The 27,855-nt window shown below is 39.8% G+C and overlaps 1 protein-coding gene across 1 annotated transcript in view; it reads right to left on the bottom strand.

Annotated features, from left to right (window-relative positions):
• Nucleotides 1-27,855, bottom strand: part of HGFAC (HGF activator) — a 39,945-nt gene that overhangs the window by 10,755 nt on the left and 1,335 nt on the right. The window contains exons 2-8 of the mRNA XM_008948841.1: nucleotides 27,501-27,555; nucleotides 25,530-25,626; nucleotides 19,974-20,047; nucleotides 15,203-15,316; nucleotides 13,932-14,063; nucleotides 12,675-12,785; nucleotides 1,139-1,313 (exon numbers count right to left, since the gene is read on the bottom strand). Of these exons, the coding sequence (XP_008947089.1) occupies nucleotides 1,139-1,313; nucleotides 12,675-12,785; nucleotides 13,932-14,063; nucleotides 15,203-15,316; nucleotides 19,974-20,047; nucleotides 25,530-25,626; nucleotides 27,501-27,555 (758 nt within the window). The remainder of the gene's footprint in view (nucleotides 1-1,138; nucleotides 1,314-12,674; nucleotides 12,786-13,931; nucleotides 14,064-15,202; nucleotides 15,317-19,973; nucleotides 20,048-25,529; nucleotides 25,627-27,500; nucleotides 27,556-27,855) is intronic.

The raw sequence follows: 27,855 nt of genomic DNA, 5'->3' as shown, positions 1-27,855 counted from the left end.
TCTATCATCATAAGGTTCTTCAATATTTTTTTTCTTTTAATCTGACTGCTCTTCAGAGAAAGATTAAAGCACTTTCAAATTCTCAGAACTGAAGAAGCAACACAGGTTGAGTCATCTTCCACCAACAATGTTTCTAAATTAGACTATTTGAAGAAGATATCTGCAGGATTATATACTGTAGCAGAGATATCCCCAGAAATTGTAACAAGCTGACAAAAAAAAAAATGAAAAGCTTTTTTATCAGCTCTACAGAACATGAACACATCAGCTCCTACACCATTTTGTTCTTTGCATTTCAAATCTGCAAGTGAATATTGTGCTTAAATGATGCAAACTGAATGGATCAATTTTTATCAAAGCATAAAATATGTGCCAAGTAAATTGCTGTACTGTGCTGGGACAACATAAATCTCATATTTAAGTTCTTGAATCAGGACCAAGCTTTGGAAAGCAAACTGATTAGGGGTAAGGGAGGGTGTAGTAACTGCTTATTATTCATTCCTGTTGGATAGAGAAGAAGAGCTACTTTTAGCATGTACACATGCCATAACAAAATAGGAAGAGCAGTACATTTTGATTTTCCTGAAATACTGGTCTAACTTCCACTGGGCGGAGGGAGTGGGGAAAGAAAAAATAAATTAAAAAAAAAATAAAAAACTGCATATCAACCAGTAACTCATAGAGATTCATCTGAAGTTTGACGTTTCTAGTATTTGCTCATCTCCAGGATTCTCTCTAAATGGAAACATTTCCTTTATTTGTGGATATCCATTGACCTCATGAAGTTGGGTGGAAGATAAAATGATTGACAAGAAAGCACATACCTGTATACCACAAGCTATTTTCATTATAGCCAAACACAAAACTTCAGCAGAAATGTGGTTTATCAATACATCAATAGCTATCGATAGTGAGGCGGTGGGACAGGCTGCCAGGGAGGTGGTGGAGTCACCATCCCTGTTATTGAGTTAACTTAACTAACTACCAGAACTTGTATTCAGTACACTTACACCCCTCTTGTCAGGCTGTTAGGTTTTCCAAGACAGGGTTAACACTTGCTTTGAGATTCCTGGCCCTTCTCCCACAATACATCCATCTGAGAATTCACAGATAGAGGGCAAAGGAGAACTTTTCTCACCTGCAGTAAGAGAACGGCCCCAAGCCAAGCTGGACTGCTTTCTCAACGCTGTGGACATGAAGTTCTTGGTAAAGTAAGTCTGAATCCCAAGGCAAGCAGCTGTGTCCAGAAAGGGTTTTCTTTGCTGTACCTCTGTACTCCGTGCCATTGCCAACATAGCACCGATGGCTAGGAACTGGCAAAGCATGAAACACTGGTCAGGAATCGATGCTAACTGCATGTCAAGTACTTCACAGCTGCAGTCCCAAATAAAAGCCAGCAGACCCAATTCTACATAGTAACTATCACCTTTTACAGGAATTGAATGCATCAAATGAGCCCTTTTTTTTTTTTAATTAAAAAAGTACCCAAGCAGTTAAGACTTCTGTTTAAAATTAGTAGCGACTTAGCCTCATTTTACTCATGCACAAATAACTATTCAACAGGCAGTACAGCAGAAAATGAGACCTAAAATTTGTACTGCGTATGGAAGACTAGTCAGCAATCTGCAGCAAAGTCAGCAATATGGCTGGGATTCCTCCTGTCCAATTTTAGACACAACTGAGTTCATCACGGGAGACTCCCTTTTTAGTCAATTAAGAGAAACAGGCATGTCTAGCACCAAACTGATCCAGCCTGCTTGAGGTGACTTTTTTAGGGTGAGATGAATCTTGCCATATACTCTTGACTACATTGACTGAATCTCCATCAACAATAAAGGAAGTTGAAGTCAGATAGAGTTATCTGTGTTGCCAAGTGATGAAAACAATCCTGCCCTGCCAGCAAGTGCTTAAAAGGCCTGATTTTGGAAAACACTTTTTTTCTGGCCTCGTACATACCCATATATATATATATATACACTATACCCATATATATTCATGCTATACAATGTAATATTATATAATTTATCATATATTATTAATAGTATGTGTTATACATCTGTAGCTATATATTGCAAATATATCGATGTTTCAAAAATATAATTAGTAGATTGAATTTTCTTATTCAAAATCCATTTCTTTGTCACCTGCACATGAGTTATTTGTTCAGATAGGTCTTACACATACATATTCTATGACCTGTATACTCAGCTGCCAAAATCTATCAACAGCACATACCAGCATTGTGGCTGAAAAACATATGGGGATGCATTTGTATACAAATAGCTGCACTGAGCAGAAAGTCTACACTTCAAAACACAGCTCAGAGTATCCCAAAGGAAACACAAAACCATCTAATGTACAAAGAGGATTAATTGTGACTGAGCCTCAGAGGGTTTCTTATCCCAGCCATGTCAGTGTGACTTATCCTTGGCATGTGCAAGACTGGTGGAGTCTTCTTCTAAACTTATAAACATACTCAAATATACAACATCGTGATATTGCCTGACTGTCGAAAAACACACTGTGAGGATGATCTGTCACACCACACGGTGTGAACAGCTATTGCCAAAGACCTGTTTATTTTGACAGAATAAGGTGACACATGAACAAGGGCATATAACCAGCACTGAAACAGTGAATTGCAGCACTGGACTGCTGATGTCAATTATCCTTCCAAGTCCTTAGCAACAGACTTCAAAACTGCAAGCAAGCATATGGCATAAATTTGGGAGCTGGAGGTCATGAAATTTGGTGCAAGAACTTTGGTATGAGTTAGTGTACAACTACTTAGCAGAACTCACTTTCTAGCTTGGCCTGGCAGACATTTATAGAACAACATTTCCTCTCAACTTCCCTTTATTTCAATAACTATGAATACAACATTAAAACAAACTCGTACTTTAGCAACCATAATCTAGGAGCTCACAGGAAATAATTAGTCCATCGTTTCTACTGGTAGCAATAGTAACCATTTCTTGGCAGCCCTGACACTTATTTCCTGGGCAAGCTGCAAGTTATATTGCTTTGTTTGCCTGAAACAGTGTCTTGAAAATACCAACATCATGCTACGTGCTAAATTCTTTCACTTATCCAGGTGCTGGTTTTATATGCACTGTATTGATTATATTCAGAAATTATTTTGAGTTGACTACTTTTATGAGGATGAAACAAGGCATTCTGTTTCAGTGCAGAATCAGGGTTACATTCTGCAATACCAATGGTTTGGACATCTTGCACATGGTGTTTGCAAGTTGTGTTCATCTTCGTCAGGCTTAAAATCCAATGCATCTCTGTTTCATCAGGTCTGCCAGCCATTGCTAAAGCTACCAGAAGTTTATAACTGCAAGAATTTGGCCCCTTTCTAAATCCTCTCTTATGCTGTCTTGTAACGCAGAAGTTTAGATTCCATATTGCACTTGTTGAGAGGAACAGTAATATCTCTCAGAGAGTTTTTCTGTTTTGATTTTTTAAGGAGTATTTTAGGTACAGGATTAAAGTGGATTGATCTCATATCATGTGAAGCAGCATCTAGGTCAGCACAGTTATTTTATTAGTAGCTTTCCATCAATCTGTTCAGCACTCCAGCAAGCTTTATCTGATTGGCTTGCAGTAGCACCACAGTACCCACATCACCACTCATTAAAGGGAACTTCATTGTGTGTCTAAGGCCACTATGAAATATATGCAAAGCCTAATACATTTAATCACCTATAATTCAGTATTAACAGGGCTTAAAAGAAGAAAAAACCCTGCAACTATTGCAATCGTATAGATCTTTCACTTCTTACACACTTTTTTGAGCTGTTACAGCACTGAAAAAATCTTTTTCCCTCTTTGTCAGAAACAGTGTGTAGGTGGTCTGCTTTCAACAGTATTTAATGGATTGCTCTAACTGGAAATTGGTAGTTCTCAATTCTTTGTAGCTTCTGCAACTTCCCATAACTCTGAAACATATTTACTTTCTTATGTGGAAGAAAGTAATAGATGGCATAATATATGTATTTTTTCTTGTTCATTCACTTTCCTGCAGTACTGCCAATCACCAAGAGTAGAAATGGCCTTAACTTCCAGATGATAAAAGTGTTGATGCAAGTGCATATGCAAGTTACTTTGCAAACATATGCCACTATCATCACTGTTCATTTCTTTCCAGAAAAAAAAAAAAAAAAAAAAAAACTAGAAAGAATTTCATGTTATATTTTATTTTTAAAATCCAAGGGGTTTCAATAGCTCACATAAAACATCCTACCTGTGTTAGGATGGCATATTTTATCAGTGTGTCACAGCAATTCTTTGACTTTTAATTTTTCATTAAAAAGCAGTTTCAGGTTTTAAAACTAAATGCAACCTGAAGTAGCTGTTACCCAACCAGTTCTAACTGCTAACTTCTTGTTAGCAATTGTTTTGACTTCTTGTGAAAATATTTAACAAGACTTTTTTTGTCACCAGATCTTGTTTCAGGTTCTGTAGTTACATATCTGAACATTTTTATGAGCTTCTTTTGGAAGTCTTTCTGTAGAAAACAATGTAACTTTTAATTTTCTTTTCCCCCAAACATCTCATCATCACCAATTTTCCTACTGTTTTTGAGCTTTGACTGTATTTTCCTACCAGATACACACAAACTGGTTTATTCTGTTAATAAAAACACATTTCCCCTAATGGTCCTAATCCTGGGACAGGATATTTTTAAGTAACCTTTTCATCCAGCAATGTTTTGTTCTATTCGTGACCAACCTGTAATGTTTTTATTAAATACAATGTTAGATTAATTTCTTTTTTTGTATTGCTCTATGTTAGTTGATTGCAGGACAGGAGAAGGGGAAGAGGAGGAGGACACAAGTCCCCTCTTGCTTACAATTGTCTTTACAAGATGTCTTCTGCAGTGTCTTAATTATAAATTATCCCTATGGAAGAGTTCGTTAGAAAAAACAGAAACTAAGGCAAACCTTGGTGGAATTAGGACATTTTCCATCCAGAGCTTTGCTGAAGCACGTGCCCACTCCTGTTGCAGTCAGTGCCTCAGGTGCTCCAGAGGCTTGAGTACTTGCCCTGTGTCCCCTGCACTAGTCAGAGAGAGCACTTCAGTACTCTCTACATAGCAGCTGATTTGCAAGACAGGGCATTCATATCTCTCTGAAGCTTTTCTAATATCTATCAATGTGTATTTCCACCTGATCCTGTTTCATCTGTTGACAATGAAGATGAATAGCAATGACATTTTATGCCCCTGCATAAGCTTCTTGCTTACACTGCCTCTGCACTGCAGGATGTGTTGCTCTCCAAGGCACCCTTTAAAAAGATGTTAGTCAAGTTTCCTTCCTATGTGAGCTCAGGCTCTTTGGATGGCTACAGAAGGGTCTGTTTTATCTTGAAGTGGATGAAACAAACACCACATGGAGACCTTTGAAGGACATTCATGTTAACTTAGCACTGCTCCCAAAACAATATTTGGTTTATATTCTGTGGCTCCCTCCGCCACTGAAAATCTCTGTCAATATTTAGGAATGTGGCCACATGGGCATAGACTGCACTGCAGAAAGCAGCTGTAATCTTTCTGACTCTTTAGTGATGATAATGTGAAGTCTAATGAGTAGGAGCAGGAGACTGCATGGCAGCAACCCCAGGACGGAACCATTCCTAACTTGAAGCAAATTGCTTCACATTTTCATGCACTAATACCTGTCTCTGAAAGTGGGAATAACAGCACCTACTGTAGCTTTCAGAATTTGCAAATTAATGAACATAAACCACAACCGAAGTATAAGAGAAGCTATATATCTATATAGTTACATTTCTGTATAACTATCATACATTTATAATATTTATCTAGATTTCAGTATTTCTGTTTGGGCTTACAATGTAATAAATGAGCAGACAATGCATGTCACTAATTTATAACAAATAGCTGGTTCTAACTGTTGTGCTGCTTTCTGGTTTGTTGAATAGCAATAAAACCTCTGGACTGACAGCACCTAACACTGAAATAAATACATTCTGAAATCATAACCTAATAATGAAACAATCAATCTGAGCCAAAAGCTAGGCAGAAACATGAAAGAACTTGCATCCTTTTGTAATCAATTAAATCTAATAGAAACTTACCATGTAAGACAAGGATGGATTTAGGACTGGGAAAAGAAAGTGATTTATATAGAATAGAAGATCACTTTAAGCTGCATCTTAACATTGCTGGTTGCATGGATTACCTTACAGGTAGTGTGCTAATTCATAGTCAAAGCTTGCTTTTTTTTAAAAAACCCATGTAGGTCCTTATGTGCTAGGAGTATGAAGTCTCTGCACAGAAAAAAGAAACAGAAGAAACAGACCGACTGGCAGTTAACAATGGTTAGTGGACAAGCTGTTTTGTGTGGAGAGACTGTAATGAGATGAGGGCCTCCGGAGCAATTGAAGCACCCCAAGTGGCCTGGTGGGAGAGACAAACACCACAATGGAGATTTCTGCAGTAATCTAAAGGGTGGGTTGAAAGCCTATGAGCTGCTGTACGATAACTCTACCACATCTTCCTTTCAGCCACCTCCCTAAATGACAATTATAAAGCAAAACAGATTGCACTGATTAAGAGATGTTAGTCCCTTTTCATTTCAGGAGAAGATGTGCCCTTTATAAAACATAATTAACTGATACCACTGTCATGTCTGAAATCAAAAATAGGATTAAAAACCACCTTGAATTAACCAGCACTCAATAACTAACACTGCTGCCAAGTCAAGCACTCTATCATAAGAGTAAAGACTAAGCACTGTTAATATTAATTGTATTAGTTTATACTAGGATTACAACAATGCCTTGCCACCTAAGATGCTGCTGTAGGAACATGAAAGGCACCACAGAAACCTTAGTGCCCATCAACATCTGCAAAAAACATTTCTTTGTAAAATAAACAAGTCCTCTGTTGATCTCTGACCTAATCCTGTCTCCAGATGGAGAAATTTTTGCCTGTTCCTTGGTATTTGCCTTAAAACTCAGTCCTTATGGAACTAATCCTTGCTATACACTACCCTGCTGATGGTACAGCTTTCTCCTCTCTATCCCACATTTGCCAATGTGTCAAGTGTAAATACCTAAACCAAAACCTCTGTGCAAATGGCACTCCTTTCCTCGTTTGCATTTTTTCTCTATATGACCCAAAATCTTTATTATGCTTCCCAAATCTATAAAGAAGCCTGGGAGATCAGCATAGCCTCTATTATTGCTCACATCTATCACATCCAAAATGACTCCTTATAATTATCATTTTGCAAAGCCACAGTTACCGCTAGTCTCCTGCTCCCTATCCTTTATGCTGGCACTGTCTTAGTGCAATCAATCAGAGGTGGATTCTTAGCTGATAATGCCATGCTCATCCCCCATCTGCCCATTCCTCCTGCCATTTATCATTGCAGGCAATACTCTACTAGACCTAGTTTTTATTCCGTGTATCTCCAGCATTATTTGAATTATTTTGAAATTATTTGAAATCTGATAAAAATCCAGCCTGCCTTTACTATTCTGCAACAGTGCCATAGGCTTAATTATCTTTACTCCTGCAACCCATGTAGTCACCTCTCAAAGCCATATTGAACCATGATGTTGCTTTTTTATCTGCTATTCCATCCATTCTTCCACAACCATGAAGGAATATTAACCTTATTCTTTTCCATCCTAATTTTATTAGTAATTCCAATGCTCCATACATGCAAACAATAAGCAGCATCCCAGCCTCACTCACAAATCCTTTTCAGCTCTCAGTAGCAGAGCTACTTATCCAAGCTTAATGGGGGACTGACTTGTTGAATGCTCATTTATCATTGTCAGCCAACTGACCTTATTATACTTCACCCTATTTTCACCACCATCACCATCCTAGAAAATAAAAAAAATTAAAGTGATCCAAAAGCATCGAGAAGAAGTTGACTCATTATCTTCTTCTGTCCTCTTTAGAAGAAAAAGATTTAAACTTTCCCTCCAGCCTCCTTAAATTCCTTTACTAAATTACCTGTTTTAGTAGAAAACTTCAAATACCTCATTTCAGTAAAATAACAACTAAAAAGGTGGAATTGCTGTCTTTTTTACTTCTTTTATTACTTCAAACTCCCACGGTTTAGTCCCTAAAATTGTGGCCAAGAGATTTTTTTACTGTATGTAATTATATATTCTGCTAATCTGTCATCTTCCTTTTCTAAAAATCTTCAGCCTACTTCTGACATACAACAACACTTCTCCTTATATAACCATAAACCTTCCACAATTATCATTCCAACTCATATTTTCATTAAAGTGATGGTACCCTTCTAATTCCATTATCCATACCATAACAAGGAGAAAAAAATACAAACCAAACAAATAAAAACACCACAACAAACAAAACACTAGAAAACTTAAAATATTTTCAAAAATACCTTCAACAACATCATACTTCATCATGGCCAAAATACTGGCAAAAACATTATTGCTACCTAAACCTTAATCCAAAGAAAAGTCAAAAGACATAATGCTCTGTGCAATCCTCCCGATACTCCCAAACCCACCATCCACTGTAACCCACAACTACAGTGGCACAAATTCAAACAGGCTTTCCAAGTGCTGCTTTCTACCTCTTCATTATTTTAATTGTGAAAAGCACCAAGATCTGCTACAACTCACCTACCCCACGGATTTATTTTATTTACATGGCTACCTTATTCTCACAAGTAGTTCCACAAGAGCACACCTGAGCTGTTGCTGGATCCTAATACAGGAAACAAGCCAGAAATAAATGCAAACTAGCTGCCGAGAACAATGTACCACTCAATGATTAAGGTAATTCTAGAACCTAAAAATCCAGTTGATAGCTGACAAACCACCCAAATATATAGCCTTAAACCACACCTCAGTTATCCACGTATGACTACTAGCTATTCTTCCGACTAACAATGACACAACACAGCCACCTATATAAACTAAATGTTTCGGGAAAAGGCTTGGCAACAAATTAAGCAGAATAAAGACACCCTGCTAACTAACATACCCTCCAGTACATCAAGAATAAATCTAAATATAGAAATAAGACCCCCAAATTAACTAGCAACCTACACTCCAGACCAGTACCAAAACAAGAATTCCATGATAAGATGACAAAAGTACTTTTACCCAGGAAATAGGGCAAAATGTGTATTGGTTTCCATTTCCACTTCAGATAAGGACTACAGTGTCATTACAATGGTGGGTTTTCAACCAGAGAAACTTAAAGCCATCAGTCTCTTGAAACAAAATTCTACTTCTCATTCCCCCACCCTCAAACTTCCTTTAACATCTGCATAAATGCTTATTATAAGGAATTATCCATCCTCTAGCCAAATTCCTCCTCTTGTGTTTTTAGCTCTGTGTCCCTCTGTATTCATCCAACATCTCTACCATGGCTCCTTTCTGATAAACAGCTTCACAGAGTTGCCTTCAATTCCTTTACCATCACCACCACCCCCTCCCAGCTGTACTGATACCATGGATTGCCCTGCTGTAGATGCAGGACCTCATACCTGGCTTTGTTGAACCTCATGAGGTTCACATCGGCCCACTTCTTAAGCTTGTCCAAGTCCCTCCGGATGGCATCCTGTCCCTCAGGTGTATCAACCACACCACTCAGACTGCTGTCATCTGCAAACCTGCTGAGGGTGCCTTCAATCGCACTATGTCATTGATGGAAATATTAAACAGCTCCAGTCCCAGTACAGACCCCTGAAGGACACCAATTGTCACCAGTCTCCATCTGGACATTGATTAGATTTCACTTCTTCCTCAAATTTATCACTGCCAAAGTGGCTGGACCCTTTTTGTAGCTTTCTCTGTACAGTAAGACAACTGTTTTTGCTCATGGCTGCATTATTAGTTCTGAATTTTCACCTAACACCTGGATTCAGAGCTCTCTTGGCAAAAACTGTCTCCCATGTGAATGCAGTTACTCTCTTAATAGAAAATCTTTATTCCTAAAAATAAGTGCATATTTAAGTGCAATTATTAGGAATTAAACTTAATTCAAACTGCATCCTTGAATAATTCTAAACACCATCTGTTTTGGATGGATATATTTGTGATGTATCTAATTTCCTTTGGAATTAAACTTCACTGAAAATGTACCTATAAACTTTGTCGGAACATTTTTTTTTTAAAATGGCAGTTAGTTCTTTGGTACTGAAGGTTTCTTCTTTGAGGGCTAGAAAATATGTTAGCACAAAGAATAGAAATCTATATTAGAAACTGTCTTTTGTATATTGATCTCCTTTGTTATAGGTATCTATGTTACATTTATCACCTCCCTTTTTTTTTTTTTGTCAGGTCATGATTTGCCAGTGACTGCGTGACCATTATGATAATGACTTGGCAATATATATATACACATATATATAATGGTTATTTCCAAGTTAATTTGAAGAACAGTGAAAAGATGATTTTTGAATCCTGACAGGGACCCTGTAATCCAAAAAAAGAAAGAACTAACAGACAGATAAATAGGTATCTGTAAAAGTTATGATTATTCTCTGTTACTCACTGTTCAAAGGGCAAAATGAAATTATCAGGCAGTAGGTTTTAAGCTAACAATAGAAAATACTGCTTCTCATCACATCTATTTCAATTCTGGAACTTCTTGATGTGGCATGCTTGGAAAGGGAAAAGCATAAAGAAGTTTTAAAGACTTTAAACAAATTAATGGAAAACAGGTAAAAGTCTATCAGAGATGGTGGTCCAGCCACCTGCTAAGAAAATCCTCAACCAGAAGTATTTCTCAGCAGTTTCCTGCTGCTTACATTATTCCTTAGTCATCCTCTACTTTGCCAGTGCTCAAGTCACAGTAGTACATGGACTTTTGATCTGACCCAAGATGGCACTTTGTTAATATTTGCAAGCATGATGTCAAGATCAATTCACTGGTTTTCCATTAAAAACATGTGAAGACTGATTATTCTTTATAGAAGTCAAGGGCAAAGAGATCTCAAACACATCACAGTCTGGTAGCATTTTGGCATACTTATTTTTTAGCAAATTGAGTGTTTGGTCTCTAGACCCCAGTGCTAATCTATTTGCATTAATTTAAAATTACTAAATACTAAATACTGGCAAAGAGGGCTTTTTAAATTATTTTTAGACTTGTTTGCAAGGCCCTGAGACATAAATACAATCCCTCAGTTCTGTTTTGGTGTGATGCAGCTGAAGGAGGGTGGATTGTAAGCATCTAAAGCCATTTGTTTAGCAAACCAAAAGTTTGCTTTGTTATTTTCAAGTAATCAAACACTTGCTTATTTCTTGTTCTGAGCTAGTCGGACAGAAACCAGTATCTCAGCTCTAACACTGTCACCCTGATATTTATAAACCAGGCTGTGCTGGGTGGATGTTTATCCGCAGCGTTGCCGCTTTGGTCAAGGGAAGCTGATAATGAAGTAGGGATTTGAAAAGCAGTTTCACGTGAAGATAAGCAGTGCACAGTCCTCCCCAGGACACCAGGTCACACACATTCCCCTCACCCCGATCCATGCAGCAGCATTCACAAAGCCTGGGACAAATCTCCCTGGGGCAACTCAAGGGTAAAAAATCAGAGCTACAATGTCACTCCTTATGAAGGACTTAAAAGAGTCACAAGCCTGTTTCACATGATTCATTTGATACCTGGTGAGTGACGGTTCAGGACCAGTTCATATGCCATTCAATTTGTCAACTCACTCCTCTTATTTGTTATTCCAGCTGTACTGCTGGTCTCGCAAATGGATTTTTCTTTTCTCAGCTTGAATAGATGGCTACACCATTTGTGAACCTTCAGACTAACAAAAAAAAAAAAAAAACCCAGATACCAATTTCTGTGCTCATTACCATTATTTTTACCCCACCACCCATTTGAACCCGGTGCCCACCGTAGCTACCAGGAATCTTGTCTTCAGTTTTGATGAGCCCTGGGATATAGGTACTCGGAAAGATCTAGCCAGCGAGTTGACAGGATCACAGGCTGGTATGACTGAAGAACTATTATAATTTATGCCTAAAATCCACTGTATTTGAAAAGTAGCCACTGATATAACTTGAGGATTTAGCATGCAGATAAGCTTTACATGTAGATTTAACCCCTGCAGTGAGAAACGTTAAATCTTCTGGAGGAAAATTATACCCTAACATGGTAGGCACCAAAAAGCAGATTTCTCTGCCCTGACCCACTGGTATCTATTTAAAGTACAAGGTAATCTGAACAAAGGGTGTGCATTTCATTTTTGTCTAGTCCACACAATAACCCAGTGCTACCAAGTAGAGTCAGTTGCTAGCTTTTGTCAAAGCATAAATCCCTGTTCTATAGAGGGATGTATGGATCTGTGGGGAAGCATTTGTACTAGCATACAACTCTGCAACTGGTCCTGCAAAGTGGAAACATGCACTTGTTTTATGGGCATAAGTAACTGGTTTTAAATTCCTGTGCTTAATTTTCCATAGAGTTAAGGACATGAACAAATATTTTTAGGATGAGGGTGTCAGTGATGAAGAGTGTGTTATTTTTTACACTGGAGGAATGCATTCAAAACTTGTTCTGTGTGACTCCTCAGTTATTACAAGACACGTCTGCAAAGTCAGAATACAACACAGAGGCAAAAAACACCAGCTTAACACACAGAAGAAAGCTCCAAATTCCCTGTCCAGTAGTAGGTTGTTATACTTACCAATATTGCAATACTTTCCTGCATAATTTCCTTTGCAATCACATACTATTTTCCCACTGAAGGTGACCCTTTTGCATTCTCCACCATTCATGCAAGGATTGTGAACACAACCTACAAGCAGAAACCAAAGATCAAACCAAAGGTACAAGCTGTTTAAGACAATGAGTCCATTTTAACTTCCTTTAGCACACTTTCTCCATTCACATGCATTTTGGGAAGTTTTTCCTTTTTTACCCATCTCAGACCTACACTTAATATAAATTAAAGAAAAGGAATCTCTGCTGATTTCTGCCCACTGAGGTCTGTCGCATTGTTTTTATATCTATTTTATGTCAGCCTAGCTATCAAGAAACATTATCAATGAACAATAGGTAAAACGGGTGTAGTGATTATCATTACTAGTGGTGATTCTGATAACATTAGCAATTCTTTCTGTACAGAGGGTTCTGCTAATTCCAAGTTTGCCACTGAGCTGCATTAAAATTTATAATAAAAGATCTAGAAGTGAGCTCAGTTAAAAAACTTAGGATCTGTGACTGGGAAGTATTGAGTCCTAACAAATTTCCCAGCTCTCTCACAGGCTCTCAATGTCCAAGAAAGCCACTGACTTTGACATCATGCTTTAGTTTCCAACTCTGTAAGGTGGGAATAAAAGCACCTGCCCATTTCAAATAGCTTTTATGAAGCCTTCTTGGTACTATAGGTTAGTTGGGAGTCTGAGCAGGGTAAAAACCAGCCAGATTGAGTAACAGAACAGTTGTACCAGATCACATATATAGGAGAGGACTTTTCCTGGAGAAAAGTAGAATTTACATGCTGGCAACTCAAGTGTTTGGGAAGAAAACCCAGAGGTGAAACAGCAATATGAAGCAATTGTAGATGTTCTGGGGAAGAGCAGAGAAGGGTGTGCCTCTCAGGCAGATTTGGAGGAGAATTTTATCACTTCTAATAAATAATCTGTTGCATATTCTCACATGCTGCAGTTCAGAATTAAATCCCTCTCAAAGAAAACACTGAGGTCTGTCCCTAAAATTCAGCATAATGCATATAATTGCATCCTCATGTAAGGACAGAAACATTGAGTTTCTGGGTCAGCATTACAGCTCACACGTGGAAAGGAGAGCTAAAATATTCTTTTTGGGGAAGAGCACTCAGGCAGCATCAGTATGTATAACACCACTCAGGCTTTGATATCCTTACTTTCATTTATCCCTACTCCATGCAGGCCAATAACTGTGATTCAAAATAGTGCCTTACTTGTGTGTTCAACACTCCCACACTCGATCTGGCCATTTACACACATGCACTGCTCCACAGCTCCTTGTTGGACTCTTGACCAGCTCACACCCACATCAAAGAACTCATAGAGGGTGTCGTCAAAACATTTCTCTGAAACACAGTTTAAAAACAAAAGCTTTCTGAGGTGGTTACTTGCAAATAATGACAGCACAATCTCCATCATTCCCTGTTCATCCTTTTTCCTGTTGAGTAGGTGCATTTTTTGACAGTGCTTCTCAAGCAAGCCAGTCTTCATACTGTGGAGGCACTAAGCCACAACAGCAGCAGCTCTAAGGACCTCGGTGGCTTTCTCCTGAAGCCCTATGAGCATGACAGTGTCACCATTACTTAAGACCCTCCAAAAGTTAATTCAGAAAACGTTAAAAATCAAACCAGTGGTATACACTTGTCTGTCCCCCTTTACTGCATCACCCACAGTTGATGGGTTGTGCTAGAGATAGTGGAGCACCAGGACTGAAAAAGGCTTCTTTGTTTATTTTGGGGAGAGAAGTCTAGAGCTGCAGGGAACATGGTTTAGTGGGCTTCGCAGTCTTAGGTTAATGGTTGAACTCAATGATCTTAAGAGTCTTTTCCCACCTAAACTGTTCCACAAAAAGCCTTCATGAATCACCAGCAAGCACAGCTGAAAACCCTCAGTGTGAAAGCTCAATTCCTTGCCTGACATGGAGTAAGCTGGGAGTGACATCACCATAAACCTGGAAAAAATAACCCAAGCAAAGCCTTTTGGCTGACTCTCCTCCTTTGAAAATGACTACTCTGAAGGTGGAGTAGCTGCCCAGGTGCAAAGCTGACATCAGAGGAAAAGTCATAATAGAGCCATGTGTGCATACACAGAAGGGATAACGTGTCACGTGTATTTCTGTTGCTTTTTCATGTCTCTTTGCCCTTGCTACTAGCTGATATTATTAGCACTTTCTAAACATGTAAAGTGTATTTAAATCTTCAAAACAGCAAAGGGAGAAGAAGAGGCTCTTTGAGTTTCCCATAGCTTAATACCTCACTGGCTCAGAGCGTGCTTGGATTTACGATTGTATAATCAAGCTATTTTCAGCTGTCCTGTCAGTAATGGATTGTCTGTCATAACTATTTGGAAATCCACCTACACAAACATTCATGCTGCAGTGGTCTCTCCCACCACAACAGCTCTACCTTTTCATTAAGAAAACATTAATGAGCACTATTTACTGTTTGTATTTTATGTTGTAACACTCAAGGAAGAAGATACTTACTCATCTGACAGTCCTCGCCCGTGAATTCCTCGGGACAGGTACAGTGGTACATCCTATGGCCGTGAGTGAGAGAACAGGTCCCTCCATTTTGGCAAGGGTTGTTTGCACAGTGATCTAGACAGGCCACATAAGAGGCTGTTGTTAGTAGGTGTCCTGCTGTGTTGTGTTAGGGGTTGGCTTGGTTACAGGAACCATTTTGGTTCAATGCACAGTGGTTTTAACACTAGCTATTAACCTAGAAAAAAGTTTATCCAACCAATTTACATTAGTTGTGTTTCCAGCTGTATAGCAGCTATATTTACCCAGAATTTAAAAACCACATAATGAGCTGAACCTTCTCGCCTAGAGTAATTTGTCCGAAGGTGGTAGATCCAGACACGCATGAAGTTGCCAGAACTGCCAGTGGTGAGGAAGAAGATGGAAGAAATATCCACAAGATGGAGCTGTGCCTTTGCACTGGGGAGGGAAGGCTGCGGCTGGCTCTGCCCGGATGACTGCCCTGCGCGCTTCACATTTCAGCAGCAGTCGCCGGGATTATGCATCTTTCTTTCAAATTACACAAAGGACAACCCTCGACAGAAGAATTTGCTATGGATTTTTGGATTATGTCTAAACCTAATGGACAGATGGAACAAAGGAAAAAATTTTAAAGCAAAACAAGGGCACATCCAAGTAAATCAGGCCAAGCAGGACTAAAATGGACTGGTCTAGTATATCCCTGTTTTGTAAGGAATTTTCTAAATCATGGGAAAATATGGTAGGAGGGAAGGGGATGTCCCAGAACAACCCTCTAACTCCTGTGAAAGAAGCATTACTTGGCAATGTGCAACGCAAAAGTTGTAGGAGTCTTGTTGGCCAGGCAACATTCCTGATTTCAGGCAGTGTGGAGGGATATAACTCTCCTGAGGTTAACCAGAGTCATGTTTTACACCTGCTGCATAGCTGGCCCAACAGATTGTCTGCATTCGGATATTCATTTTTAACTGTAGGCAAGCTCTGTGAGGTCAACTGTAGAGTTATTCAATCTAGGTACTCCTGATAGAGTGTGATCCTGAGCATGGGATGCAACATATAGAAACACAGGCACACACATGCAAGGTTGAATCGAAGCAAAAAAAACACATCCTGAAGTTTGCTACAGTGGTGTAAATGTGAGGTGCACAGATGCAAATATATTTACTTAGAACAGAGCAATGTAACTGACACCAGCAGGTTCGGGGGGTAGTTTCACTCCAGGTTAGCATCGAGGGAAACCAAGTGAAGGCAGTGATGTTCCTACTGTTGCTGCTCTTTGATAGTTGTGAAACTTTTAGTGGTGTAGTGTTTCCTCAAAGGAAAATCCTCTATTTCCTATTCCGGTCACATCCAAACCATGACCTGATCTCCAAGACATCTCCTGGGACAGCAGTGCTCAAGTAATTTTTTGTATCCTTATTAAATCTGCAAAAAGCACTTCCAGTCCTTCATTTTTTTCCCAGTCAGAGTCCCTCACTGTATGCCACCCACCAATCTACTCTGTCTGCCCTGGGGTTTTCTGCATCCTTTCTCATCTTTCCTGGACTCCAGGAACCAGTCCTATTCATAAGCACATGGGTGCGTCACAGTTCCCCAGAGCCCTTCCTGGGATGATGCCTCTTCCTCCTGCCTGCACAGCCCACACCCCTCTACTTCTTCTTTTCATATCAGTCCAAACATCTCTTAAAAAACCTCAATGTCTGGGACTTTTGTCCCACGTCTGGGCCTCCCTGGGGTTTTGGCCATATGTCCAAGATTTCCAGACATTCAGAGCAGCAGTCCTAACAGACTGCCCATGATCTGGAAGTCCCACACGTATGGGCATTGCACTGTTACGTATCTATATGTACATATATATGAACTACATATGCGCAGCCCAGTTGGCCCATGTGTATGAAGGGGTCACATCAGGCAGATACTACACACAGTCTCCACCAAGATCTCCTGTGCAGAAGTGGAGGATCCTCTAGAAACATGAAGGCAGCGATAAAGCTCCCACGGATTTTGGGGGGGCAGGGGGTGGGTGGTGTTGAACAAGCACCTTGCGTGTTATGGTGAGCTCTGACTCTGTACATTGCAATACTAACACCTCCCTCCAGCTCATCCCTCATACCTGAGCTTCACTTCATCCTGAACCTAAACACTTTCCAGTTAAACTTTCTCTTGAAGTTGGCAGATGCATTTTTCTGGATCAATGCTTCCAACACTTGCTTATCACTGATCTGTAAGCAGCTCCAGTGGTTTCAAGTAAACTCCCCATGTACACATGCTGTTCTTGGCCTCGAGAGGGTTCATGCTTCATCTTTTGCTTTCAAGCATCTCCTTCACCATCCCAATTCACACACTCCTCACTAATATCCCATGGTCAAAAGATACTCCCTCACACCAAAATGTCATTTTTTCTTGTTTTTCAAGTGTCTGTAAAATGATTGGTATTCCCCCAAATTTAATATTTTAGTGTCTTTTTTCACAACAAAATAATCTTTTCCACATTTTAAAGATCAACACTGTTCAGTTTGACTGATGCTTTCTCCCAGCTGTCTTCACCAGCAAATGAACTTTCCTCGCTCTTGCTTGAAATTCCCTTCAACCATTATGCCCCTTCTTCATTACAACCTCACCATGAATCTTTTCTCTTTAAGCTATGATTGTTGATCTGTTAAACATTTACCAAGTCCAAATACAGTGCTTGAACAAACCCAAACCACTAAGTAGGCTTATGTCTACAAATAATTTAACAGTTAAAGAACTTCTATTCAATTTTACAAAATTCTTAATGTTTCCAGAAATAGTGTCTTTTCTTTGCAACAGTCAGTATTGATCTCTTCCAACTATTCCATCCTTCTTTCTCTTTCCTTTCCTCTCTCAGACATATAACTCTTTCTTTTCCTGGATAAAAAAAATGTAGCCAGGGATAAAAAGCCTCTGATAAAAAGCCTATAGCCTGGATAAGAAACTGTAGCCTTAATGCCCCACTGGCATGCCCTTCAGCAAGAGGCAGGCAGACAGAGTGGCTTTCTTGTTGCAAACCACCCTATCCAATGCTGTGGGGGATAACAGGCTAAAATGAGCCAGCAAGCTCAAAAAGGCGTGCAGCCAGCCAGCTCCCTGCTGAGGTGGCTGCACGTGGAGCTGGCAAGGCAATGGCAATGGGCAGATGGAGGGGCAGAGGTGGCACAAGGCACCCTCAAAAATGCAACACTAGACTTGAAGATCTTCTTCAGCTACTGGAAAAGCTTCTGAGTCAGTCAGCCACCACAGTGACAGTCAGTGTTTCACTGGAGGATTAAAGGAGTCACACATTACAGCTTCCAACATTTTAAGTTCTGGGAGGGTACTCATGAATAAGTAAGCACAGCCCTCACAACCTGACTCTTTTAAGCATGAAATGTCTATAAAGTCTATGTTCGTGTCTGACATACTTGCATTACAAAGGCACATACACTGCTGCTTGTTTTGGGGTTAGGTAATTTGTCTCTGATCTGCTCTTAATCTACTTTAAAGCCAGGCTGGAAAAATAATTTAAAGTTGTTAAGTTTAAAATTATGAGGTTGTGCACTTCCTAATTTTAGACTGTCAGCATGATTCAGCTAACACTGGCTTTTCAAGCACTCGGGGAGATTGCAATCAGCTTGGTGATGAGACTCTTGACAGTGGAGAATTCCCTGCAAGGCAATCGTGGAAAATGCCCTTTGTTTGAAAGTGGGAAGCAAACATCTAAGAGCATCAAGTTGTATCCAACAGACTAAACAAGACAGGTCACATTGGAAAGTAATGAGATGGAGAAAAGATCAACATTTAGACACGGATCCAAAAAATAACTTCAAGGGCACCAAGTCTGATCATTCCAACACCTGATTTTTCAGTGCTGGTCAGTTGATGTATAAAATGAGAATCAGATATATAAAAATCTCTTAAATCTTATAAAATGAGATTCCCCAGCATCCACGTCATGAAACATGATGCTGAGGAGACAGAGACAAACAAGGACCAGCCATCAAGGTTCTGCTGAGGACAGCAATGCATGTTCCCCACCAAAATGTTTGGGACATGGCACTTTCACACAGCGTGTCAATTAAAGTGACTAATATAGAAAGGAGAATTTGCCACAGACCTTGGCTTCCTGTTTTAGACAGACTTTCACAATGAGCTAATTGGAGTACTGAATTGACCACATGAAACCATAGCACTACTCAACTAAGCAACTCTTCTGTTGTCCTTCAGCACTCCTGCAATAAATGGGTCTGTCCTTTTGTCTTCTCTGAGACAGCCCAAAGCTCAAGAAAGTGTTTTTTAAGGTCTGCTTTTTACCCTGAGATCTCAAGTAAGGACAGCTGGAAGTGATGGTTGTGTGTTATAGAGGGTGTGAAATGTTTCTGTATTGTCTTAAAAATTAACTGGTCAAACAGACAGAAAATGCATCTGATTAAGTGAAAAGAAAGCTAAAAGGCACAAACAAGCTGTGAGGGAGAAGATGAGCACCGCTGTCCTCATCTCCAGCAGTTCAGATTTCCATATCAGTGTTACCATAATTTTTCTCCATGACTTCAAATTAGCCACCAGCTGGTGAATTAAAGACTGTGTGATATTCACAGTCTAATGCAATGGTTATGCAGAAAGATCCCAGAAACGGTTCATGTGAAGGTTTTCTCTGTGTACACCAAATAAAAGTAGAAGTGAAGGCACCATCCCTCCTTACTGCAGGTGGCAAAGTAGAAGCCAGGTATCTGGAGCAACTCAAAATGCTTCACCTTACCTGAGTGGTCTCTGGGCAATGAAGCGCAGTGTCCCCACCTCCTGTCCCTGTCATAGTTGTGTGTTGTTGAACACCTGAAAAGAATTAAAGGTGTCATTTAGTGCAGCTTTAAACAATCTGGATATTTGCACTGAAACTATATGGCCTTCATACTTCAGCAACCTGGAAATTCATACTTTTTTTTTTCTACTTAGCATCTGTTTCATTCAAACCCTTTTAACACCAGAGGAAGAATATGAATCCTTTTATTAAAGATGCTCATTTCTCTCAAACAAAATATAGATTGACGCGTGGAAGCAGGACCTGAGATCTCCAATGAATTCTCCAGAAAAACCAACCTTCTTTCTGTTTCTAAGATTAGAAAATGAAAGACAGAAATAAAAACCAAAACCAAAGCAAATAAATTATGTGTTCTTTATTTATTACAAAACAAGCAAAACAGGATGCAACCCATTTTTTATGCCTGTCAGTTTCTTTAATAATCTGTGGAGGCAGGAGACTATCTACAGAGGGGCTTTTTCCTGGCTTTCAGTGGCAAACGTATTTTGCACTTGGTTCCTTTAAAGTATTTCTATTTTTTAACTTGCCAGACAAAATGAGGAAATAACTGACACAGGGGGAGTTTCCAAATGCACTGATAAAACCTCTCCTTTTTGCAGAGCAGTGGGCTGAATTCTGCACGCCACACCGCCCATGGGAATCCTACCAAGACAAACTTTGACAACTCTCTTATCCACACACTTTCCTTGCCTCATTGGTCTGTTATCTGTGTGGTTCACAGAACTCCAAAGAACATTAAGGTACTCCCCTCCATCTGCAGAATTAGACCTATAGGCTTCCCCAAGGCCACACAGGGAGTGTGTGACCGAACTGAGGCTGAACCTTGGAGGTCCATGTCCTGTCCCAGTGCACCATCCATAGAAACATCCTCCTTAACCAGTTCTATTGCAGCATAATGAATATCAGCTGCCACTACACAGGAAAAGAGGTGGCTACAAGGGATTGGAAGAAATGGGAGTTTGCTTTATTTAGTGTGTCTGATTATTTTTATTAGGCTTCTTTTTATCATACCTTGAACATTGTGTTATCAAATATCTTTTCCCTTCTAGGACATCTGAAGCTAGAATGAAATTTATTGTAGAGCACGTCTACCATTTTAACTGCCCTAATTTGCTTCTCAATTAGATGATATGTGGTATTTAAAATGCTTTAATTCCTATGGAGCATCTGAATAGGCCACATATATTAAATTGGGTGACCTCAATTATATAAGGTGCACAAAAAGAAAGGTGCTTGGTAGTCTAGTGCAGATTAACTTGACACATACTTAAAAGAAGCTGTTTTCTCACAGGCATTAAGACTTGTGTGACTCTGCTGGGAGTTGGTGGAAATTTCTCTGTGCTCCTTCAATGGGATGATCCATTACACGTGAGGATTAAGGTGAGGGATAAATTAAAAGTGGTTCTCAGGACTACTTATGTTGTTAGCAAAACTGAACACTTCTTCTGTGCCAGCCATGACAGCAAAGAAGAATCCAAACTTTTCTGACTTTTCTGACATAATTATTGATTTAGCAGAGTGATGTTACACTGAGCAGTGTGGAAGAGGCAAATGGAAAAGACCCTGGATACACCTAAGGAATGAAAACAAATTCTGATCGTTAGTGCGGGGGGAAATATTTTATATCCAAATTAATACTCTCTGGAGTCTGTCCAGCAATAGCCAGGTTTTAAGCAAATTAAGAACTCGGTATTTTCTCTCTGAAATATTTTTTGTTGTCAGAGACTCTGACAGAGGCTTCTTCCACCAGCTTTCCACAACCCAATGGTTTTCCCACCCAGTGCTCTTCACAACCAGTCCCCTCCTTCCTTACCACCTTGCAGTGACTACAGAGAGGTTGCTCCTCCCCTGTGATGCCATGCTGCCTCCTCACTGCCAGACTTCTTGCACCTTTGCATAAAACTTTTATATTTTTCATTCTGTGTCTCACTGTCTAGAATTCCAGCACATCCTCAAAGCTATTTCATTAGTCTCCATACTTTTCTTTTTGAAATCTGTTCTTTGTTGGAATAAAAATGTGATGACATCTCAGTCCCATGGGATGTTACCTCCAGCAGCCAGATTGACCAAATGGGTTTGTATTTCTTTGTGTTACTTGTAAATGGGCTCAGTCTCTAAATTTGTGAGATAAGAAATGTCTTTACATCAGCTTGACACATAAAATTGTTAATAAAAAAAAAAAAAATTAAAGATACATATACTGAATTAATTACACCAGGAAAGTCCACTACTAGAGATTGATTTAAACAACATTTGAAACCCATTAATGGGAAAAAACATGGGAATGGATGAACAAAATGCTTTATCACAAATGAGGCATAACTGGTAGGCAGGATAAATGGAAAGTGGGCTGTTTTACCCATCAGGAGCACTGGGAGCCATAATAATAATAATAGCACATTTTGGAGAGCAAGCACAGCCTTGGGCCAGAGTCAAAATGGTGGAAGGAAAGAATTCTGCCACCACATGTAGTGCTGTCAACGTTTGACGCCTGGAGGTTCTTTGAAACCTTTTCAGTTGTCCTACACCAGAGCAACCACCACCAGCACCAGAAAAATCTAAATGCTTGGTACCTCCTGGCTCCACCCATATGTCCTTCTTTCCAGGACGGGCATAAACTCTCCAGCTTGTAATCCACCTGGCCAAAAAGCCTTCCATTTGCACTGTTTTCAATTTGTGGCCAAAGTATTAAATCTTCCTGTTTCCAGAGAAAACAGCAAGATCACACACTTCCTTTACAGATCTAAGCCCACCCTTGCAGCTGGCACAACGGGGACCCACACATCCAGCACTCAAGAACAGGATAAGGCTTCTCCAGGATATGAGTCAACACCTTCCAATTCACAGCCAAAATCTAAGCCAAAGGCTGCTCCCACCATTCCCCTTAAGTAGGATCTTGAGGGAACCCATCCTAGCACGGGGCACAGGGGCAGGGCACTGGCACCACCTCTGCAGCCACAGCTTGGCCGCAGTTCAGACCACCCTTCCCCTTCACTCTCATGGGTGTTCATTGCACCCCCATTTTTCTATCCCTACACTGTTTTATCTTCTGGAGGTACCAATGAACTTCAGCAACGGGTCCAGCTGGTTTTTCTCTTCAACACAAAAATCAAATTTAAAAGACATCTTTAGGACGTGGTAAGAGGCCACTAAACAGAAAATTATTTGTGAAAACAGATTATCATTAAAGGGAAATACAATGTAGGAAGTTTGTTATTTGAATACTGTATTTATTTTGTCTTTGTTCCTGTATTTTTGTTAAATTTTTATGAAGATAAAACTTGTTCATTGCTCTCAGAGAAAGTACAGAGAGGTTTCTTTGGTCAGGACTCTGAGTTTATGTTGAAACATTTAATGTTCCAAGGGGACAAGGTCATGCCTGATTGCCTTCCACGTTTAGCCCTTTGAATCAACACAGCAGCTTTATAAATGAGATATATCCAGCTTTGTATTGAGAGACATGTCTGTTAAGGGCTTTCTGCAGGACTACCTTTTTCTTGAAGTTAGTATGATGGGCTAGCACACAATATCTGTCTCATATGTAGTATGAGAAAACACAATAAAATTAAAGCCAGTTGGAACAGGATTTTTCTGACACTATGAAGTCCTGCCTATAGTCCCTCCTTAGAGTATGACTTGAGGACCAAGGACATGGACTCATTAAGTGCATAATCCACCACTGTCCTGCTCTGGTCTCCTTGCATTTGCCTTCAGAAAGGCAGGTTGCATGCAGCCTCCAATCACCTCCGTCCTTACTAGCAGCTTGCAAGGAGGCAGAGGCAAGAAGAATACAAGCCTTGCCCTCATCTGCTGCCTGTCAGATCCCCTGGGATCAGTTTTTCAGCATCAGTCCAGAATGGGCTAATCCTAAATCACATAAAAAGGCATAAGACAAGTTTCCTGACTGCTGTTCAGGGCTCTTTTCCCAGCATCTCTGCCTGAAGTCACACATTAGGTTGCTTTTAGCTTATGAAAGAAGAGCAAACACTGGCCAGAAGGTCAGTTATGGGGTGAAATAGCCTGTCAAAACCAAAGAGCTCCAGCTGTCCTCCTGGTCATCTCCCTGCTTGTAAATGACTTTTTAAAAATCGGAAGCATGGGAGCAACTTGTCCAAGGTCAGCTCTAAAGTGTGCTCTAACCTTGGATCCCATCCATTCATGGGTTTTTTCTTTTTTTTTTTTTTTCTTTCCATTTCTGTGGCCTGACTGGTTAAGAACAAATACACAGTGTCATCTATCAACAAGACCCATCTTAAGCATTGCATGAAATTAAGTGGGTCCAAAGGTTAAACTCTTTGTGGCTACAGTTTATAGAAGACAGGGTTCAAACTGGTAGATTATTCCAGTTCCTTTCCTTTAGTGAAGATATTCCCAAATTCTTGTTTCCTGGAGGTTTTTCTTATCTGGATTGTATCTATCAGTGTTGGAGAAATTCAGAAGTGGTCTCCTAGCCTGAAGCTCTATGTCTATTTGTGTAAGAAGACATGTGTTTTGTTGTTTACATTACACCAGCACTTACACTTAAAACAGATGTGCCATCAGAATGACGACAGCTCAGGAAAAAATTAGACAGTCTAGTATAAAAAATGAGAGTTCTGGCCTGCATGGGCGAGCAAAATAAACTTTATAGAACATTATCTCCACCTGGAAAACATGCAAGTATGTGTCTTTCACATGCATGAACAGCTCATCTGTGTGTATATTTTCACGTTACTGGTACCCATATATTCACTGCTTTGTTGCAATTAATTTCTGTTAATACATGCCCATTAGGTCCATCTACAAAGCTAGTCTTGTTTATTCAGGGCTTGCTTCACTAGGGTTCCCACCTGACTACCCCTACCTCAAAATGAATAATGAATACTTTTAACAGCTTCTGTATATGTAAAAGAATAACCTTTGCCCAAAATAAGGAGACCTGGCCTTAAACACACTAGTAGAATAAATCATTACCCAACAAACAGGAGTAAAATCTCATCTTAGTACTACATTGTCCAGAAGAGGCTTGGTGCCAATCTGAATAGAAATTAGTGACATGGGAGAAAAAAAAACAACTCTCTTCAAAAATCGGATGCTCCCTGCTGCAGTACAAGTATGGCCCATACAAATCAAACAATTCCTTAAATGATTGTCGTCTCTTACGGATGCCTCTGTCTCTCCTTTCTTAGCAGAGGGTCTCTATCAGGGCATTCCATCACTCCTGCCCTCTTTACAAGCTTTGCCACACATACACATTGCAGAGCCCATATGAAGGCCAAGGAGGAAAGATTTCTGTAGTTCTTGAGCTTTCTGTGGCCCTGGAGACCCCAAACCTGGGCTCCCTCCCCTCTGAGTACAAGTTGATGTCAGAGCCATAACTGTCAACGTGACAACCGCATGGCTTTCTGTGGGCACAAGAGCAAGCCCAAGTTAATTATTCTGAAAACAAGATAGAGGATTAAAAGGATGACATTTTCATCTGAATGCTGCCTTCATTTAGGAAAAATGTTAACTTACCATTTCTTTTGGGATAATTGATTTGATAAACAAAAGTGATAAAACCTTCCACCGTACCGGAAAGGAAATTTGCATAAATCTCCATCCTCTGTAAACACTGAAATATAAGAATAAAAAACTCATCATCCAGCTGAACACTAACCCACAGGTGTGCATGTTACATGTTATTATATGACATTATGAAGATAGATATCTTCAGGTTTTTCAGCTGCATTTTGGATTCTGTGTCTCTGTAAGTAAGTTCCAGTGCATAAGAGGCTTAAAAACCTATGTAATGACTAAATCAACAAAGATTGATGGGCTCTGTGGCAGAATAAAAATCTCAGACTGCTTTAGCTCAAAATGTATTTCAATTTCTGGTACAGCAAATGCCAATTATATTCATTAATTGCAATTATCATTTTTAATGATGTAGTATTGTAATAGGATATTAAATTGATTTCTGAAGTAGCATCCATTCAGGCTCCATACCACACTGTAACATCTGTTTAAATCAATTAAGGCACCAGACAGTACAAACTGAAATAGAAACAGTCAGGAGAAAGAATGTTTTCAAGATTGGGGGAGATGACAGGTATTTTTGATCCTACCACCTTCCCTTTGAGATATGCAAATTCCTTACAAGTGGGGAGAAATTGATGGGACTGGTGTCTGAAAAGGGCAAGTTTTGTGTTTACCACGTGAGTGCTGGGAGCCTAAGGAAGGGTGGTGGGAGTCTAGGAAGGCTAGTGGAAGTCTAACAAAAAAATCCTTCAAGAAGAGTTTTGAGAATGAAGGAGACAGAAAATAAAAAAGACAATGAAAAACTGCCAGAGCTTACTTAACCATTAAACTAAAAGTAATCACTTTCAGGAGCCGAGAGCATGAATGGGAAGCCAACCACTGCTGCAGGAGAGAAATGGGGTGTACAACCCAGCTGGCAGCACAGCACATTTCCACTTCTCTGTGACAATCTACAACTGCTTCTTGCCCTGAGCTTACACCTTCCATGACAGCTGGGGCTCCTGAATACCCTTGTGGTATCTGTTAACCCTCACAAGCCCAAACTTATCATCTCAAAGAGCTGCTGAAGACAGTTATTAGTATTACGGAAAAACAAACCAACCAACCAACCCATCAACACATCCCCGTGGTCCAAAGCCTTCCTAATGGGTTGGAATTATGGTCACTATCTGTTCTAACTGTCCTCTTATGTGTCAATGTAAAATAGCTACTGCCAGCCCCTCTACTATCCCTTTTTCAAGTCTAGTTTTCTCTGCCTGAACTAATTAAGTAAATGTTCAGGTATTTACCTGCTCTGTATGATACTTCCTATTACAATCAGTTAGGGGAGCTGTGAAAATACACCCAATCCAGAGGATATATTGCATCCCAAAGTCCACTGAAGACCATTCTAAGATATAAAGGCAGCACTAGTGGCCCAATTAATGTAATCCTTAACAGCAAATGCACAGGACATTAACAGCTTTGAAAATGGAAGCCTGCAGTGCCCACACATAGCTAGGATGTCTGTTTGTTTAGGTGCCATCAAAACAGATGTGACCCAGCAAATTGCATGGGGTTCAAACCCTTCTCCCACAGAGAGATCAAGGGCTGCAGGGGAAATTGAATCTATTCATGCAAAGAGCTTATATACTTAAAAGTTGCAGGCCAGGCACAGCTCTGATTAAAATAAAGGGAGTTGCACATCTACAGCCACACCATGTTACAAGCAAATATAAGCCATGCCAGCTGAGACAGACTAAAATCCCATCAGCACCTTCCCATTAATCCACACCTGAAGGAAAATTACCTGAGGTTCCTGACCTAATCCCAAATTCCCCTCTATACAGATATTAATACTGACAGAACCATTCCATAATCCTCATTCATGTTGAAACAAAGACAGGTTTACTACTGACTTGCACAGCATGAATATAGGCAGGCAGATCATTCTTACTGTCATGAAACCTATAGGATTTGACTTTGTACCTTGTGGGTGAGTGAACTCATGTTTTGAGCCTCTTCCTGACCCAGATTTGTAGTGCTATAAAGAGAAAAAAGAATGTGGATTGGAAACACAAATTCACTCTGGGAACCGTCCTATAGAGACAAATGTGCTTTCCAGGGTGCCCTGAAATTGTGTTTCTCCCAGTGCTTCTACAAAGGTCTCAGTATTTGCGTGTGATTTTTGCTGGGGCATAGTCTGATGAAAGAGGGCAGATAAACAGTGGCTCATGAAAAGTCTCTGTTAAACCAGGAAAACCAGCACAGCACAAAAAAAAAAATCCCCAAAGCTCTGCTCCATTATCTCTTTCTACTGCCAAGGGACACAGCTCCTGTTTCT

The sequence above is a fragment of the Merops nubicus genome, unplaced genomic scaffold, assembly GCF_000691845.1.
Source record: "Merops nubicus isolate BGI_N331 unplaced genomic scaffold, ASM69184v1 scaffold50091, whole genome shotgun sequence".
NCBI classification, from domain to species: Eukaryota; Metazoa; Chordata; class Aves; order Coraciiformes; family Meropidae; genus Merops; species Merops nubicus.
This window is presented reverse-complemented; position numbering and strand designations above follow the sequence as displayed.